This window comes from Eleutherodactylus coqui, chromosome 1, assembly GCF_035609145.1.
Source record: "Eleutherodactylus coqui strain aEleCoq1 chromosome 1, aEleCoq1.hap1, whole genome shotgun sequence".
In the NCBI taxonomy this organism is placed as follows: Eukaryota; Metazoa; Chordata; class Amphibia; order Anura; family Eleutherodactylidae; genus Eleutherodactylus; species Eleutherodactylus coqui.
The window spans coordinates 101674204-101694866 of NC_089837.1; the positions used below are offsets into that span (position 1 = coordinate 101674204).

Below are 20663 nucleotides of genomic sequence, written 5' to 3' on the forward strand. Positions count from 1 at the left end.
TCTAAAGTCCCTTTGACCCATGATCTTTATCGAGCAAATCACTTGTTCAATCGAATGGTTTGCACAATAATTGTATAGTGTGAACGCATGCAGCGAGAGACCAATCGCTGATCGGATCTTTCATGCACACCATAAAATCATTGTTGGGCGCCACAGCCTAGTTCGCCGTCATTCACTTATGACTCTTGGAAGGATAATTAAAGTCATTGACACATTTTGAGAAAGGTGAGGATGATTACAGGGAGTGCGAAGAATGTGAAGAGGCTTCTGCTATATGTAAATGGCAACTGTGCTACATTTGGAATGTTTTTCTATATTTAGAGCTATCTAATCCTAGCAAATGCACAGCAATCTGCTTCAAAATCCGCACGTAACACACGCAGATGTGACTCAAATTCTCTGCTGAGGAAATTCTGTAATGTGTGAACATACCCCAAGGGCAAATGTGCGTACATACACAAAAATGCCTATGTAAGCGCAGCGCATTTATGCCGTGAATTTTGCGCTTTTGCACATATTTTTGCGCAAATTACTGTATGATTTGTGCTTGCAAGAGCATTTTACATATGCGGGACAGGACACACCTGTGCTATCATTTCAAAGGCTATTTAGCCTAATTAGTTTCAGAAGTGTTTTTTTCTGTAAAAAACGTGCAGCGTATTGCGCAATCGCACAAGTATTGATTTCTATGGGTCCTTGGGTGCATAAATTTGCACAAAAATAGAGCATGTTGGGGAAAACACGTAAAATGAGAACAAGCAAACCCATTGTAATGTGTATGACCCCCATTTAAAAGAATGGGGTTCATATTCGTGCAGGATTTGTGCGTCTTGCAATGCACAAATGTCCCCCGGCAATAGCCTGGTGTCACACAAGCGTGCTGTAACAGGTCCGTGACACCGCAATTGTATGTCATCAGTCCTCGATTTGCATTTGCTTCCATATTTTCAGTCATTGGTTTTATTTTGTACTGGACAAATACGGATCCATATTGCCCAATAAAAAAATATTACCAATGAATGCAAATATGGAGGCAAGTACAGAAAATGACAAATGGACTCATTTGTATTTCCATAGACTACAATGGACATATTTTTTTTTTATGTCCCATAAGTAGAGATGAGCGAGCACCCAAATGCTCGGGTCCGCGTTATTCGACTCGAGCTTTTCGTAAAATTCGAGAGCTCTACTCGAGTAACGAACCCCATTGACTACAATGGGAGACTCGAGCATTTTTGTATGTGGGACGCCGGGTCCCGAGCTTTTTTCTTTTTCTTGGTTTGTTCATTCTCTGGTTCTCTCTCTCGATATATATATATATATATATATATATATATTAGATTATGTGTTGGGTTCCTCTATGGTCGTACATGGGATATATATGCATTCTTACAGCCCTCCTATACCTGTAGGACACTTCCAGAATGGTTCCCCCATGTTGCTATCTACTGTTACATTGTAACACTTCTGTGTGATGCATTAATTTCTATTTCCAGCAACTCATGGGACAAAGGTCTGCTTGTCTTACAAGTGTCTGCATGTCAGTTCGAATCTCTTAATTACATGTTCCTCGAGTGCATAGCTGGCATTTTATTTGCGCTGCGAGCTTCACAGCCTTACTTGGAATCTACAGGAAATGTCTTCATGTTTATTGAATAGAGTCTCCGTTATCAGACCACTTTTTATACCTACGGATGTGTTCACACGTCGCAGATTTGCTGCTGATTTTGGTGCGGATCTGCAGCTCATTTCACCCCTTCAATTTGAATTCAACTGAAAAGGTGAAATCTTCTGCAGATCAGTTACGTGTGAATGCACCCCTAGAGTATGTCCACGCGTAGCAAAAATATTGCAGCAAAATCCAAAGCATTTCCGTATCAAAAATAGAGTCAAAATTCGCACATTTCACACCGGATCTGAACACAGCAGATGTGAATAGAGCCTAAGGCCTTATTCACATGACTGTGTGCGTTTTTACACTCAGCCATTGCATGAAAAAAGGATTGCCACGATCAAGTCCCAATCTGAGGACTTATTCAAACGGGAGTATATCAGTCTGGTTTTTACGCCCGGCGGATATACGCTGCCCTTCTCTGCAAGGGGAGGAGGCTGGACGGAACAGGAGCTAGTGCACTGAGCTCCCGCTCCCTCTCCGCCCCTCATCACTTTTGCAATGGGAGGGGCAGGGAAGGGCAGAACTTAGCCCCTCCCATTGCAAACAGTGATGAGGGGCGGAGAGGGGGCGGGAGCTCAAGCACTAGCTCCCGTCCCTTCCTGCCTCCTCCCCTTGCAGAGAGGGGCAGCTCCCTCCCTCTACCTTTTTTTCAGCTCCCATAGGAGTCTCAACAAAAGATAGGGCAAGACCTATCTTTTGACACTGCATATAAAAATCCATGACTGAAAACGGTCGCCGATGTGCTATTTTTTGTGGCACGATTTTTTCACACACCCAAAAATCTGAATGAATACATTGGAATCCAATGCTACAGATGGTCGTGATTTTGGGACGCACCTAAATTAGCTGCGTATATACGGTTGTGTGAATAAGGCCTAAGGTATACACAGGAGAATTGCTTTAATAGCAGTTCCTTAATATAATGTCATTATAAGAATCACTCCATTTAGTCAAATCTGAAGTCTATTAGTCTGATGAGAGATGCACAAGGCATTCAGAAACTAGAATTACTCATTGACCTACATGTGATTGTCACATTGCACTTGCTGCTAAGATAAAGGACTCTAAAAATAGTTCCGGAATTGTTACTTCGTGCACTGAAACAATCGTCTAATCATGATTGGCCCAACACTGTGGGGTGAAAAAGACCAAGTCAATAAAATAACTGATGACATCAGTTATTAGTAAATACTGTAACAATATAATCAGAAGTATTCTGCTGCTGTGGAGGGAAGCCAAACTGATGAGAACATGTTAGGAAATTGTTATTTAAGCAACTACAAATGGGATACATTTAGCAATCGCTTTAAAAGCATGTTCTACAGCCGTACATGTGATTTTCACACGTGTTTTCATGCACATATAAAAAAATCCCAAGTTGTTCCAATACTTAAAATGGAAAAAAAAACTGCATTGCATTCGCATACAAATTGTGTGACATGCCAGTGCAACACGATTTTTTTTCACATACTCAGAGGAAATAATAGTGGGCGAGTCTTGAACAGATTCGCCCCAAAATAGGACATGCTGTGATTTTTCTATCTTGGTCTCTCGGTCAGAGTAAAATATGTATAAACCCATTGAAAATAATGGTTCTTTACTCGTGCGAGCTCCGTCTATATCGCTTTGGACAGAACTCTCATAAGTTTCTCGTGTGTAAATGCAATCTTAGGGCTGATTCACACAAGCGCATGCGTATTTGCACACACATGCTTGCTTACTGTACATTTGGCATTTGCAAGAAAAATACGCACATATTGAAATGGTTCATTGGTCTAATGAGTTCCAGATGTGATCCTTTTCCTGCGCTATTACTCAGTGTTTCATGCGTATTTTGTGCACATTTGCACATCCCCATTGACTTCTATGGGGACTTTTGGTGCATAAATGTGCAGGAAAATCTAAGTATGGCATGCGCAAATATTTGTGTTACAAATACGCCTGTGTGAATCCAGTCGGAAGGTGTGTTCACACAGGGAAGTGTGATATCAGTCTGAGAAACTTGGACCGGTATCGCAATGGTAAACCTGCGCTTTTTGTCTACAACTACGACGCGTTCAGCGATGGAAAAACGCATCACGCTTGCATGAAATTTGCAGGCAATATTTCCACGCTCCTAAAAGAAAATAATAGGCAATTCAATTAACAAGAACCGCGCCACAATATCACATGCTACGATTTTTCTATCTTGGACCGTTGCTCCGAGAAAAAAATGTCTCATGTGAATAAACAGATTTGATGTGTTCTTTTTACGTGCGAGTTCCATCTATACTTAGCAATTGGACGCAACTCGCACGTAAAAAAAAATGTCGCACAGAAAAAAGTTACATAGAAAAGAACAATTAGATGGAAAAGAACAACATGAACACTCCTATTGGAACCTATAGAGCTACAGTAGAGAATTATTAATCCCCAGCTATGGTGCAACAAATAATACAGTTTGTAGCAAGTGCTGCTTGTGACGTGTAAAGTTCCTTAAGTAGCAGGCAATGGCGATAACCTCACATCCAGCAAGCAGCAACCCCAAAAATAATCTGCAAGAAGTAAACTTTTTTTTTTAAAGGATGGGCACAGCCGTTCCCCGGCATCTAATCCATATTATTCTATACCGCTACATTGTAGCACTGCCAGCTGTTATTTCCTACATGCACTTATCCAGATATATCCATACTAACCAAAATGTGCCCATTCACTACCCCAAATCTAGAAGTAGAAGCAATTCTCCTTACCAGAAGCAGACTGCAGGCTTTCCAGGCTCCAGTATCGAGACAGCAATCCTCTCATGCCAGCACCACCCCAACCCAGGCAGCTACTGCTGTCAGAATCAGAGCCCGAAGAAAGCCCAGAACTCCCACAACTACTGAGCGGGTTCATTGGATCACTTGGGCATTGCTGCCGAGTCCTCATCCGGCTGCAGCCTCTTGTTGCTTCTTGCAGGCTCTTGTACCTGGCAGTGCTGGCTCAATGCTCAGCAGCCTGGCTTCCCTTGTAGAATGCAACCTGACATCATAGGGGGCCTCTAGGGGGGCTCCAGCAATCACAAGCTTCATCCAACTCCCTAGTTCTTCATGGCTCAGTGGCATAAGGGTTTCCTAGCAACTGCTACTAATATTAAAGAATTGGAAGGTCTGAACTTTTAGGAATACTTGGGAATCTTCCGATTGTCTTAAAGGAAATCCTCTCGGAGAAACCCTGAATAGTTCTGCGCTGCATCCATTGATGTAGCAGCAGGATGTCATTGGATTTATCTTCCCATGTGATTCTTTGGCTGGGGAGCTTTATACTCCGACCCAACTTACAAATCAATTACAGTCTGATTACTTGAAGCTTATGAAGACATGAAGGATTCTTTACGCTTTGCATTGCAATGCAATTTTGCAAACAGGTTTGTCAAAAGTGGGATAAAAGACACTTCATGGAGTCTCCGCGACTCCACAACACGGCTCTGCTATGTCATAGCGCCTAGCAATTTTAATTAAGCCAAAGGCACACGGCCGTGATCCAAGTTGTGCCTAAGGAATCGTATCGGACACCAATCCATGTAATGTCCAATCGACATAGACCTTGGCTGAGAATAGCACCGGTCATGATTTTTTTTCACGTGGACGATTGATTCGTGAGAAAATTGCGCATGTAAATAGTCTCGTAGGTAACCCTTAAAGGGGTTGTCCACTTCTGAACTGTTTTAGCTATCCTCAGGATATGTCATCAGCAGGACTCTGGCTGATCAGCTGTTCTCTGGGCTGGTGCCCTCATGCACTAAGCTGATTTCTGCACGAAACGGACAGCTCCCTTCCTGATACAGTTACCAGGCATTGAAGCAAATGGGAACTTGGGCTGCAATACCAGGCCTGGCCACTGCAGTGGGAACAGAGCTATCTACTTCCTGCAGAAATCAGCTCAGTGCATGAATGCACCAGCCCGGAGAACAATTGATTGTAGGTTATCCTCTGTGGCCATGGATAAGCCATCAATAGTTTACAACCCCTTTAAGAACTATTTTCAGTGCCCTGAAATTTTGCTGCAAGATCCAGAAACATCAGAGATAGAAGTATAGCTGTGTTCACACTACTTAAACCCCTTTTTTGTGAGGGGTTCTGGACAATCGTAGTCGGCTGTGCTATTCTTGCCATCCAATATTCCAGACGTGGCGTTATAAATAAATAATAAATTCATCAATTTTTTTGGAATGCTTTCAAGAATGGACCGGTTGTAGCTAATATGGGTGTGGTATGAACAGAAGCCATAATGTTGGTGTGAACAGAACCTGACCCTCTTCCTCCACCCGCCCTCAGCTTAAACAAAATAAAATAAATAAAATAATCAATTAATTAAAAAGAACAACTTTTATATGTATTCTTTGTTAACCTACACTATAATCCGAATTGCGAGTGCTTCCCCTCCCTCTGGGTAGTGGGATGACTGTCCTTGATGAGATCTCCTCCTACTCTGCAGTTTATCTTCCACATGCCAAAAAGGCCGGGGCTGAGATGAATGTCAGCAATGTGGTATGTAAAGTGCTTCCTCTATAAAACTGCATTCTATTCTCACTTGCAAGCAGTAAACAGAAGCCAGGCCCTAATCTCCCCCACCCCTCCATGACCATAGAGGCTGCACATACCTCCAGCCGTCTTAGAAGGCGCCTGCACTGAATAAGATATGGGAAAAAATGTAACATTGGGCTCTTTAAATGTAACTTTGCAAATGCAGCTAAAATGATGAATACAATGTTAGAATCCAGCATGTACAAGTCCACAGATTCTAGTAGGATCGGGGCAGACATATTTCTGGACTTGCTGGCAGTGATCCCAGTTAGTAACATTACAGTCAGCCTCCTTTCTGCCTGAAATGGTTGTTACCAGGTAACTAGAGAATGAATTTAAAGGCTCCTGCATGCTAATATATTATGGAACCCATAGAAGTCTATGGTGCTGTACGACACCACTGAAATGCACATTACTGTCTATGCTCTGTGCTCCTGTCATATAACTCATACTTCCCTTACATAGGGTCCTTGTGGAAATTTCCCTTTAAGGTGTGCTCACACTTGTCAGACTTGCTGTAGATTTTCTGTAATTGAAAAAATCCACACCAAAATGTGTCAAAATCTGCTAAATTTGGGGTGGATTCACAGCATATTTCACTCCCCCTATTCCATTAAAGGGGTGAAGTCCATGGCACAAGCGCACCCAAATCCACACCAAATGGTGCATATGTAAGGGAGGTTCCCTGTTGTGGGGGGAACCTCTCTGCTGAGGGATGGGGGTCTTACCTCGGGGGCTGCTTGCTGACCCTCTTTTTTATTTCGCCCACTAGTTTATACCGGTTCCCATACCTCGGACGTATTGGCGGTCGTCTACAGAAGGGCCGCCATAGGCTTCCGACCATATGGATTAGACAGAAGGCCATTGCTCATTAGGTTATGCACAAAGTCCAATTTTATTTTTTAAACAGAACAAAACTCAAAAACAGTCCAGTAAACTGAGGGATTAATCCCGGAAAATGACTCGGAATATGTCTAAATCCCTCAGCGTCCGAGTAAGGGTGCTGACCAGATTAATAAAACGGAGTCTCTATTTGACTTCTCTTGCAGCAGCGTGAGGGTTGGTTGCTTTTAACGTTATAAACAGGAGGCCCTTCACCTAACTTCGGAGATATATGTGGGTAGCCAGTTAATTGAATCTCCCATGGCTGCAAGCTGAGTTGGTCCGCTATACAAGGGTGACCGGAGTCCGCCTACAAGTACAGACTTCCAGGGACTACCGGAGACATTGGTACAACAGACCAGCCGGCAGCCAGATTTTACATGCAACACTTGGCACTAGGAACACCCCAAAATTGCATGCTGCATCTACATTTATACCGACCGGAGAGAGCACATCCCCATATCCCACGTGACCGGCATCGGTAGAGCAGAAGCATGACCACCTATCTCTACACAAGATCATTGTAATAAAACTGTAGGCCACTAGATGGCAATACATCGCCTAAATTAGCATCAAATGTAAAACTTCAACCCATTAATGAGCACACAACATTACAAGGCAGATTTAACGGGGTACACAGCCATATCTCCCTCTTCACAGATTTTTTTTGCTACAGTAAATCAACCACGTGTGAACGCACCCTTAAAGACTGACATCTAGACCCCATGTCGGGATCACATTTGCCGAGAGCCGACATTATTTATTTCTATCTTTCTTTTTTCTCGCACATATTTATTTTTCTCGCCATATTCCGCTTGTTCAGCCTACTCACGTAATAGGGCGGGGTGTTTTACTACACCGTTACCTAATTTTCAGTATTGTTTTGGGGGGAAGTTGAGATGCAGCACGGTTTTTCTAAGTAAGTCATGGTGATGTGAAGGGATAATGCTATAGATCCATCCAAGGGGTTGTCTAATTAGGAACAGCCCCTTTCATGATATACCTGCTGCAGCAATCACATATAGCATCTGGGACTTTGGTTTTGGGGCAAAATTCTGTCCCAGGACTGTATAGGTGCGGGCCATATTACCTACAGTTGTTCTCTGCTGTCCATCTGATCTGCTGGTTTCAGGTCCCATTTTCGATGGTCCAACATGGGCAACACAATCTTCAGCCTACCTAATCCGCATTGTGCTTTGGTAGTGCTAGACTACTAATGCACTATACCTGCTCCCTGACTGGCCAGGGCCACTCACGTGATCAGTACTGACCAATCAGAAAGCAGTACACCAAGTGCAGTTAACTAGATAGAAAATTGCAACAGCCATGTACAATGGCCGAAAACAGGGGCCAGAACTGGTGGATTAGACAGACAACAGAGAAAAATAAGACCAGGTAATATACTCCTCGGTTCCTGGGATATAATTTTGTCCTGAAACTGGAGGGTTACTTTAAACTTTGTCAGGCCATTCACATAATACATGGATGACTGAAAACCACCAGAAGAGGAACTGTTCTTATAGAATGGCTCTCTTGTTTGCTTAATAGAGGGGAGCTTCCTTTTGGAATGACCTCCTAAAAGGGCATAGGGACATACAAGAGTGGGCAAAAATATGGAAACACTATACAAAATGCATGGGATTCTAATCATTAGCACTGAGCTGCCCTTTTGATTCCTGCTTGGCTGTGACCTTTCCCGACAAATTTGTGTTTACTTCACCTCTTGCCCTGCTCTGGTTGGTTTTGGGAGCCAGCTGGTAACAACAGCTGAGTAGCTCAAACCCCTGACCAATGGGACAGTGTTGCTCTGTCAAATGTTCCCGTATACCCGGCAGCATCTGTGTCATATTACCTCCACTTAAAATCGGTTTCTACATCTCTTATTGAAATATGAATTATAGTCCCATATAATTTAAAGCATGCATTTCTTATGGTGTTTCCATATTTTTGTCCACCCCCTCTATATTGTACTCCTGAGACAATCCCTTTCAGTTTGCTTCCCTGGCAAACAGCTGATTTTGCTGTGGGAAGATGTGTCTGGCTGTTCATGTAATATATGGACGACTCAAGATTGCTTAAGGGCTCATGTCCACGGGGAAAATAGGATTTAGGATCCGCAGCGGATTTCCTGCATGCGGATCCGCACCCCATAGGGATGCATTGACCACCCGCGGGTACATAAATACCCGCGGATCGTCAATAAAAGTGATTTAAAAAAAAATGGAGCATGAAAAAATCTGGACCATGCTCCATTTTCATGCGGGTCTCCCGCGGGGACGGCTCCCGCGGGCTTCTATTGAAGCCTATGGAAGCCGTCCGGATCCGCGGGACACAAAAATCATATTTTACTTACCCGCTCCGTTTCTTCTCTTCGGCGCCGCGCCATCTTCTCTCAGCCGCGGCCGGATAATTTTGCTTCGGACCGGCGCATGCGCGGGGCACGTCACCGACGTCATCGTGCACATCCGCCGGGCCGAAGAATGAAGATCCGGCCGCGACGAGAGAAGATGACGCCGCCGCGAAGAGCAGAAACGGAGCGGATCGGAGGTAAGTTTATTCTCATTTATTCTCCTTTTCGGCGCTCATGTCCGCGGGGCAGGAGGGACCCGCTGCAGATTCTCCATGGAGAATCCGTAGCGGGCCCGATTTTCCCCGTGGACATGAGGCCTAAAGGGGAGCCATTCTTGTAGAGTTCCCCTCCGTTTTGGCTCATATAGGAGAGTTCCTAGTGGAGGATGTCCCTTTAGGATGTCCCTATAGCCTAAACGGCAATAGGAACATGTAGGGTCTTCATGAAACACCGCCTTAACATCACTAGAGTGATCCCATTAATGGTACTATTGGAGTGCCCCACAAATAATGGCAGCAGAGCGTCCCAGTAAGCAGTAATGTCATCAAGGGGCGCTGCATGAACAGTTCTTCAACGTGTTTCCAATAAACAACACACAATAACACAGTAATAACACAATGACCAATTATTAAACACTTGTACATACCAGGGAATGTGATGCGCCTCACACAGCCCACGAGATCTAGCCTGGTCGGTGTGCTTTGGGAAAACGAGTGTATCTTCAATGGTCTAATTCGAAATATGTCAAAAGGTGTAGTAGATCCACTCCTACTCATTCTTGCCTAGGCAAATTGAGAACAGTAAGTCATTTTTTGTCAATGTTGTTATATCCATCTAAAGTGGAATTCTCTAGTATATTTCATGCTAATGGTGATTAAATCAAAAACTGTAAGAAGTTAGTAAATTAGTCACAACTACCGTTAGATGAACACATGGACAAAACAGAGAAAAGAAAGGTTATTAGTCTTGTAGTGATGATTACATGGCATATTGTTGCAAAGGAAGGCGTCAGATCAGAGGCGTACGTTGACGCTTCTGGGCCCCAATGCAAAATCTGTAATGGGGCCCCCAAATATAATGCTTTATTCATGGTACTGGGATCCCTATATTGAGAAGAGAGGCCTTATGGGCGCCCTGAGGCTCCTGGGCCCAGGTGCAACCGCATCCCCTGCATCCTCTATAGTTACGCCCCTGTGTCAGGTCAGTAAAACACAAGTGCGAAGGACCTGTAGTAAGTCGGATGAAATGTTGTGTATCTAATGCAGGCCAACAGCAATAATGGATACCTGATTAGGTTGAAGTAGCCATATAAAGGCTTATGATTCCCCTGATCTGACCAATGAGTAGTCAGAGTAAAATAGCTGATTACTTTCGAGGACTATGCAATGAAAGTGTTAAATAAAACTTTTTGACTATGATCAAAAAACATTTCCATGGCTCTATTCCCTGCCTCTTATATACTTAGTTAAGACTACTTGAGTTAGATCATTCAATTCCCCGTAGTAGTTATGTTTGGAGCTGGCCAGAAAGGTAGCCCAATATGGAATATCTCTGATATCTACTTACAGGATACTCCAACTTATTTACTCATGATCCTTATGATTTTAGCAAGATCATGAAGAGTTGTCCTGGAGACATCTACACAATTAACATGAAACCCCAGAATGTACCATAACAGTAGTATGTTTACATACATCTCTTGTGGCCCTTTTACACGCAAAGACAATCTTTTAAAACGATTGAAAGATTGACAGTTTTAGTGATTGTTTTGCGTAAAGTGTTAATGGACACTGATGTTCATTAACACTATATCAGCTTCATTTGTGTGTAAGAGGCTCCCCCTCCCCGTAAGTTGTTTGCAGAGCACAGCATGTGGTCTGAGCTCTGCACACAGCTTCATTGTTCTCGCAAGGGCTGTCAGCAGAATACAATGTAATCTTCTACTCCCATGGAGAACACAGCATGCAGTCCTTGATATCTCTCTCTGGCTGAATGATGGATTTTAAGCTCACCTTAAAATCATCGTTTAGCCGAAGAGTGAACGATGGCAGCGTTTACATGCAACGATTATTGCTCATATACCATAGTTTGAATGAATTTTGAGCGATACTTATTGCGTGTAAATGTGCTTTAGAGTAGGCTCACAATGTGTTATAACTCTCTGTCAGGGTTTGTAAGTTGGGCTTTCATTAAAATATCTCGAAAATAAGATTTCGACAGAACTATTGACTTTAATTAGGCAAGCCAAGTCCAATAGTTACCATCTTTTTTTGGAGGACCTGATAGTGTACAATAGTAATTCCAATAGCATACAATAGTGACTTTTTTGAGGGACACAATAGCGTGATAGTGAATCCAAAAGAGGATAGAAATGAATGGAAACCAGGTCAAAGGGTTGAAAGTTTGCACCTTCACACTCCATTGCCTCATTATAGGTCCATTGTGAGTTTTGTTGGCATACTGTTTTTCAGTATTCAAATGGGAACCCCTGCCGAGAGCTCAACTGGGAACTGTGGACTGTCTTAAAGACAACCTGTCTCCACTATCTCATCTACTATCTCATAGCTAGAACTGATTCCAGGGGATGAAATAGCAATCACTTCTGTTCTGATGCCTATCTCTTTTCCTAAGGAGCCCATCTACCTCCGCAATTAGGCTAAAAAGTTTTCCAATGCTTAATGCAAACTAGCAGAGAAGAGTCATCCATTAAGCCAAATCATAAACTGCCAAGCCATCACCGCCTCCTTTCGATAGACAGGATTACATGTGTAACAGGGAATAAAAGGAGCTGTCCATCAAGAGCAAGGCAGCATGGGTAGCTGGATACTTCATGAATCAGCAGGACTCTTCACAGCCAGATGACTCTTGTCTTCTCATCTACCCATTGTGCGGGATAACTAATGGCGGAGGTACATGCAAGTCCATCATCAGGCCGGAAGGTTACTTCGATAGCTCGTTTGGCAGCTGATCGTTCAGTTTCAGCGGGTATAAAAATGCTTGCTGATCAGCAGTACATCCCACCGTGTGAAGAGGGAGATGTACAGCCAGCCTACGGGGACAGGCAATCATACTAACGATCGTTCATGCACATAAGCCAATAAGCAATTGCGTACGGTTTTGCGCTATGAATGAGTCTTTCTTGCACACGCGTCAGTGTATTTTACGGTAATTTTTCTGCCCGTATTGCATGCTCATTTGTGCCCGGGACACAAAGACGCCTCGATTGAAATGGCTCGTTAGAATGGACTGAGGATTTGGCTCATCTAAAAGGACCATTAAGCTCTTATTACTATACTATATCTAAAGCAACCAAGTTTCAAATCATTTTGAGACACGCTGGCTAAACATGCGCAAAAGATGACCGGAGATCATCCGTGCAGGCCTCAGCTTAACAACAGAAACCCCTGATTACTCAGCCCAGAGAGGAAACAGTCACATTTGATCTAATTTGGCCCTACATGTTGTTACGCAAGGTTCTGCTTACAGAAAACAGCTCCGTTCATTTCTCCGGCTTTTCTGCTCAAATTCATTTCTCCATGACCAGTGACCACGTCTGTCGCCAGGGTCAGGGCTTCTCATTCACGGCTTGAAACATTTCTTGATGCAAAAATAATAATACCTTGGAATACTTTTCAGCACCATTTTAATTGTCAATGCTGATACGTACGCCCCCTACTGGTCTGTCACTGTAAACGGTAAGCCTTTTTACAATGTCTGATTGGATGGAAAAAATCCAACACAATAGTTCAAACAGTCGATGTTTGCACAATGGAAAGTCTCCAAATAATGGTCAAAGTTTAGAAGACAAAGTTAAGATCTGCCATTTCAGCAAATGTTTGCCTTATATCTGTGTTCTGCTGACTCGTAGTGTATTCCATTTGCACCATTTTCATTATGCACCATGTTCTTCCCATGGAAGCATACCTCTATAATGGGGCATATGTTCAAGCATAGCACAGGTTTTGATGGACTCAATGAGATAAAGAACTCTGTTTGCCTCAGTGTAAGATTAGAGGCTTGTAGGGGTACAGAATTGGCGCCTAGCATTCTATGGGTGGTGTATTTGGGATTTCTGTCATACAGATCCCAAATACAGCCATGCACACCTAAGGCGAGATTCCTCTCTTCACGCACACCAGCAGATTTTATTTGTGGCCGTTCCGTGCCGAAGTAAAATCGCAGCATGCTCTATTTTCCTGCGGATCCCACAGGGACAGCTTCCATTGAAGTCAATGGAAGACGTTCCTGCTGCGGAACATCCTCGGTTATCACTGCGGACATGCCACGGATCCATGGGAAGGCAGAAGATAAAAAAGGAAGGCACTGCGCCTGCACCGGGCGGTGCACCTGGACGCATCCACCATGCTGAAGAAAAAAGATCCAGCCATGATGGAGGAGACCCGCGCTGGATCCAGAGACGTAAGAACCTGTCTTTTAATGCCCATGTCTGCGGGCACGGGCGGATTCCGCTGCTGCAGCAGAATCCATGTGTGTGGGTGTGCATGAGGCCTAAAGTGACCCTCAGGGAGAACTTGGTATATTATTGAACCCAGAGGCGTAACTTGAAGCTCCCGGGCCCCGATGCAAAACCTGTAACAGGGCCCCCAACTATAATGCTTTACTCATAGTACTGGGTTTCCTATATGGAGAAGAGAGGCCTTATGGAACCCCTAAGGCTCCTGGGCCCGGGTACAACCGCATCCCCTGCAACCCCTATAGTTACGCCCCGGATTGAACCTGCACTTGTTCTTTCCTGCTGTCCGCCTGATTTGCCACTTTAAGGTTCTATTTTCAGCCTTCCAAGATGGCCGACCCAATCTTCAGACTACCTAATCCACACAATGCATTGATAGTGTTGGACTACCAATAAACTAAACCTTGACTAGCCAAAGCTGTTCACGTGATCAGCGCTAGCCAATCAGAGAGCAGTGCACAGTGTACATTAGCCAGATAGCAAATTACAGTCATCTTGGGAGCCCATAAACTGGGGCCTGAACCAGCGAATCGGACAGATGGCAAAGAATAAGTGCAGGCAACACACCTTCGACTATTCTGATTCTAGAACAGAATTTTGTCCTGAAGCTGAAGGGTTTAAAACTACATTTGTCTGAGAATGGTCTTAGGCGTGTAAACCGTTCAACTAGCTTTGTTACATAAAATTTCTTGGACTTTGGTTGTTGAGCTCTTCTTTGTGAGGTCTGGTCAATTGACATCTTGGCAGTTGTGATTTTAGAACACTAAAGTTTGTGAACCTAGCCAAATGATAGATTGAAGGGTCTATAATCTGTTGGCTAGCTCCACGTGCCTTTGTTACCGTGTTTCCCTGAAAATAAGACAGTGTCTTATATTAATTTTTGCTCCAAAATATTTCATTTTTACATGTGCAGCTACCTGGACACTATTTAAAAATCATGCTAGGGCTTATTTTCGGGGTAGGTCTTATTCTCAGGGAAACAGGGTAGCTCTGCTCATCGGTAGGGTACTATTAGAGAGAAACTAACAAATGATAATGTATCCACTGAATTTTCACTCCCATTGACTTTAATGGGAGTTGGAATTGACCTGATACAGACACAAGCTGATTATTGCACTAATCGCTCATCACTAGTCCTTAACACAATCCTAGGAGCAGCAGCTCTACCTTTAGGTTAATGTGATTTCAATACTAATATAATTCTAGAAGAGTTAAATCCATCCTTGAGTTGGACAAAGACACAGGCATGTGCAGAAAACATGAGTAGCATTGCCATGTTTTCCATGGGAATGGCCTACAAGCTGCGTCTTTATGGCTACCATAAAGCTGTATTGCACCACCACCCAAACCAGAAGCTCGATTAAAGATGCATCTCTAAAATAGGATGTACCATGATGCACTGCTGTTAATGGGGCTGTCTCACTTCTCGCTATTGCTGACCTATCCTCAGGAGTACCAGATTGGCCCACCGCCTGGGATCCCCGGAGAGCAGCTGTTTCCCATGTTTTATGTTTGGAAGCAGACAGCTCCGTACATTGTGCAGTGACCTGGGTTAGTATTGCAGCTTGAGTCTCACTGAAGTGATTGGGACACAGCCTGCAATACCATCTCAGGCCATTGTGCAATGTATGGAGCTGTCTGCTTTCAAAGAAAGACACTGGCCCAGGGGAACAGCTGCTTGTTGGAGGTCCCAGACGTTGGATCCCCACCAATCTACTACTATTCTAAGCATAGGTAATCAATAGCTACAAGTTTTACAAACCCTTTAAAAGCTTACTTCAAGAAAGATGAAAATGTACTAGTGAGATACCATATATGGAATTTCACTAAAGCAAAGATGAAAAGCTCAAAGTAGGAATCGTAATGAGAGGTAATTGATCTTTGTAATTGCTTTTTGTAATGCATTTACCAGGTCAGTTTGTTCCCTGAACTGATCTCCCAGGAAATGAACTGCATTAGTTTGCTAATATTGTATAAAATGTTTTATGGGGACTTTCTCTCTGTCTAAGGCCTCTTTCTCACAAGCGTTGGGATCTTCGGCCGTCTGTATCGCGGCTGAAAATAGCATGAACGAGAGAAAGCCGCGGCTGAATCCTGCGTTTTCTCGCCCATTCACATGGCGGGATGCGGCATATATGCGCCGCAGCATGGAACTCCGTCAGCCAGAGGGAGAGAGCCTAGCGATGCTAAACTCTCCCCCTTACTCCACTGGCTGATTGCGGCAATAGAAGCTCCCATAGAAGCCTTTGGAAGCTGCCGGCAAGGAGAAGGGGAGGGAGGTGAACGGGAGCTTAGCAGTGCGAGCTGCTGCTAAAGTCCTTCCCCTTGCCGGCAGCTCCCATAGGCTTCTATGGGAGCTGACGGTTGATCACTGCCAAATGATAGGACAAGACCCATCTTTTACAGCTGCGCGTAAAAGCAGCCAGCCGGAATCCGCAATGTATGTGCTATTTTTTTTGCCCGACTGATTCAACATACCGGAAAATCACCCATCTAAATGAACACATTGGAATCCAATGCTTCAGGTGATCGCGATTTTTGGCCAACATCTTATTTCGGCAAAATAGCCACGATAAAACGTTCGTTTAAATAAGGTACGGCATTGAATTTCTCAGGAGTGCTGTATTTTTGCGTGCATGGTGAGATTAAAAGAGATGTCAGTTCTTATGAGCCAGTCCCATAAACTAAAGTTATAGGCTAATAGAAAATGGGGAGCTGAGTCTGGGGAGGTCACTCTCACACTCGCCTTCCTCCCCATTCCTTCACTGTCTGCCTGCAAAGCAGTCAATCATTGTATACAGAGGACTACTTATGTGTGCACTCATAATAACAGAACTAGTCCTTTCATTATGAGTGCATGCATAAGTAGTCTGTTATATAAAGGGAGTTTAGATTTAGTGGGTGGTCAGTGGGGGAATAGGGAGGAAGGTGAGTATGAGAGTGACCTCCTCAGACTCAGCTCCACATCTATTAGTACATAACTTTATTTTATGCTGCTCATAGGAGCCGAGAGTCCCTTTAATACTCACTTGATACCTGTGGATTATATCACTTGAGGTTAGGCACCGGCATTGGTATTGATATATAATGCATTAATTAGGCATTACTACCAACTAATAGCAGCGACACTAGAAGACATATTTTATACTAAGTTGTCATCTAATGCCAAAATAACAGCATGATATGGTTGGCCTCTCAGTACATGGTTGCTACATCTGCATGCACATCCAACCATGTGAAAGCTCCTGAAACCTGTCAACCTAATTCATTGTCATTAAAAGGCACATTCTGGATATTTCTGGATATTGATGACTGATCCTCAGTATAGGTCATCAGTAGTTGATTGATGGGAGTCCATGGTGATCAGCTGATCTCAGCCCCCACACTCACTGTAGCAGGCCCAATATTGACAGCTCTGTCCATATTGGGCTTGGAGCCAAAGAGTAATAGAAGACTTTGTGCCCATTGAAATTAATTATTGCACTAGTGGCTCCAACCCCAATTTGGAAGCTGTGAACAACCAGCATGCTGCAGTGAATGTGGGGGCTGAGATCAGCCGATCGCTGGGGATCATGAGCGGGGAACCACCAACGATCAACTATTGATGACCTATCCTGAGTATACGTCATCAATACTACAAGGGTTAAATGCCCAGAAGCCCTTTAAGGTAATATAATTAAAGCTGATGGCCAATCATTTTTTTATTCCTTTCGTTTGGCCTTGGCCATCTGAATAAATTTGTTTTAGCGCCCACATCCTTAGCAAAGAACCATGTGAAAGGTTAGAATGAAAGAAAAGAGTGCGCATAAGACAGTAGAGGATAACGCGGAAGGATGGATGCCGTTCTTACTTGTAACTCATTGTGCATGTGACTCTCTCCTTGAATTGTGCTCTCTGTCTTGTCTACTTGCATCTCCTGTTTTCTCTGATTTACCCATAGGTCGTCACAGCTGAGGCTCCTGAACAACGACTTAGTATTGCTTTTCTCTGAGAATGGTGCCTGTTCCACAGACGTCAGTATGGGCAATGTAGCAGTAATACTTGTTTCCATGTTGGGGAATGTGAACACCAGAAACTCAGAGGTCTTCTTCTTCGGAAGGACTTTCTCCCTCTGCATCTTTATAGCTTTTGTTTGATTTTGTAGTCTAGTATCCTGTTTGTATCAGTTTTAAGTAAGAGGTATAAAAGACAATACTGACCCGAAACGTCCCATATTTATAGAATTCAGTGATATATACAAAAAAAAAATAGCATTGAAGGGACCCTGTCACAAGTTCGACTCTGTCACCAGGTTCATGAAGTTTGACTCATGAGAGAGAGCTGTCAGTCTGCATGATGTGGGCGGGGAGAAGCTGTCACAGCCCGCCTCCGTGACTCAGAGCTCAGCTCCGAGTCAAACTTCCCGAACCTGATGACAGGATCCCTTTAAATTCTGGGAAGGATTTAGGAATTTCACTATTGTACATAAATAAACAGAACATTTCTTGTGGCCACACATGAAGCACATGGAAGCTTTTAATCATTAGCCTTATAAAGTTGAATCTTATAATAAAGCCATAGAATATCCAATGTGCAATTGACATAGATCCACACCATTGCTATAGAGCCCATGGAAAGTGAGGTGCACAGATTTGTGGCTTCCTAAAGCTCTGAATGATAGAGGGCAGACATCATGACAAAGTGACACTTGAAAAGGTTGTCTGGTTGAGAAAAAACATTTTCAGATATTCTATTGAAGGGGTTGTCCAGGACTTTTACTGTTGATGAGCTATCCTCAGGATAGGTCTTCAATAGCTCATCGGCAGGGGTCTGCCACTCAGGATCCCTACCAGTTAGCTGATAGCCGGGCACCCTGTCAGTGCAGAAAGCGCTGGAAGCACATAGTGTTGTCTGTATTGCAGTGGTCCGGTTTGGTACTGCAGGCACAGCCCCCACTGGATTCAGTGATAGCTCTATCTGTTTCTAGCACTGTCCCCATCAACAGTGGGCCTGGTGATCAGCAAGGATCCCGAGTGGTGGACCCCCGATGATGAACTATAGAGCACCTCTTCTCAGGATAGATCATGAATAGTAAAAGTTCCGGACAACCCCTTTAAGGAATTATGAATTAATACAGAAGTATCCCCATTCCGAATCCTAAATTGGCAGTAATACAGAGCATCTTTCACTCTGGATGATCTGATGTGTGCATTGGTTTTAATGGAAAATTTTGTAATTCTTTATATATCCTGCGGGGGTGCTGTAGGGAGTTGAACACTTCCTGCTACAGTAGGTTCCTATGCAGTTTACAGATGATTGCTGGGAAATATCCTATTATCAACTAATCATTAGAGGACCCTTTTAAGAAAAAAGGATTGTCTAAAGCAGAAAGCCTCTTAAACCTCATAATAATTCTGTACATTTAGATTGTTAGCTGAGTGAGCAAATAATTATTGAAGGACCAAGGAATTATGGGAGGGATTTTCTGTTTGAATGAGAACTAATGTGCATTAAAAAGGTGTTCCCATCTTGGCTAAACATGACTGAGATGGAAACACTACTGATAACAAGGTGGCCAGGATGACAACAACAACTGAGCTACACTGTGTGCATAGCTCCCATAGAAGTCAATGAGAGTTGAGCAAACAATGTAGCAGAGCAAGCTACACTGTTTCTACACTTACAGAAACAGACAAGCCCGCTGTACTATGCTGTATGTGTAATTCCCATTACTTCTATGGGAATTATGGAAACAGTGTAGCACAGGGTGCTTGACAATTTTTGTCCCCCTGACCGCCTCCATCCACCACATTTAGGGTGGCTTAAAACAGTAGGACCCTTGCTCAAAATAGGTGATGCTCCCAGAGGTGGGCATATCCCGTGGAGATGGAAATACTCCTTTAATGTCTGCTAACTTGTGTCTTGCAGAATTATTAGACAGGTAATGGGAAAGCAGATGATCTACAAAATAAAAAAAACGAGAGATCACTGATTTACAGTGAACAGAAGCCAAAGTAGTGATGGGGAAGGTGAATTTCCTCACGACTGCTCTGTCATTCATGTAGGTAAAGTCATTTGGTAGTATGATATTAGAAGGAGAGGTCTGGGAAATGGGCTATCTAGCATTGCACCTCACTAGAATATGGCTGAGCTGCAACCTGCGAACAAAGGGGGACATTTATTAAGACCCAGATTTGATCTGCCGTACATGTGTGGTATAATTTACGCCAGTGTTTGGCAAAATTTATACAAGAATGTCTCGGTCTGGGGTAGCCACACCCCTTCCCAATAGCCATGCCCACTTTTCAGGAAAGTGATTGATGGTGGCACAGACCACCAAAAATTGCAAAAGTTTTGAGCAAGCAAGCCTTGCACAACATTTTTGTAACTTTTTCACACCAGAGACTGGCATAAAACATTTTATAAATGTCCCCGAAAGTGTTTACTCAAAAGTAGTAGTTTCTGAAAAAAAGCAGATCATTTTTTAATCTCACATATGCTTTTACATGATTAATACAATTATGATTTATATCTTCACTTCTTAATCAGAGAAGAACATGCAAAGTATAGCAAGCTAGGTATGCACCATCATCAATGTGACGCTTCACACTCGGACTAGTGAGAGCTGCAAGAAACCTGAATAGGAAGGAAAACTATGAACATGGAGAATTTTGTCATCAGACTCTTTTGAATAATTAAGGGTAACGGATTTTGAGTCATCTGTGCTCACAGATTGTACCCCAAATAATACATTATGGC

The 20663-nt window shown here is 43.4% G+C and overlaps 1 protein-coding gene across 1 annotated transcript in view; it reads right to left on the reverse strand.

Moving 5' to 3' along the window:
- The window catches only part of LOC136624120 (uncharacterized), a 132716-nt gene that overhangs the window by 51634 nt on the left and 60419 nt on the right, over positions 1-20663 (reverse strand). Inside the window, exons 3-4 of the mRNA XM_066598236.1 lie at positions 17776-18078; positions 10098-10233 (exon numbers count right to left, since the gene is read on the reverse strand). Of these exons, the coding sequence (XP_066454333.1) occupies positions 10098-10233; positions 17776-18078 (439 nt within the window). The remainder of the gene's footprint in view (positions 1-10097; positions 10234-17775; positions 18079-20663) is intronic.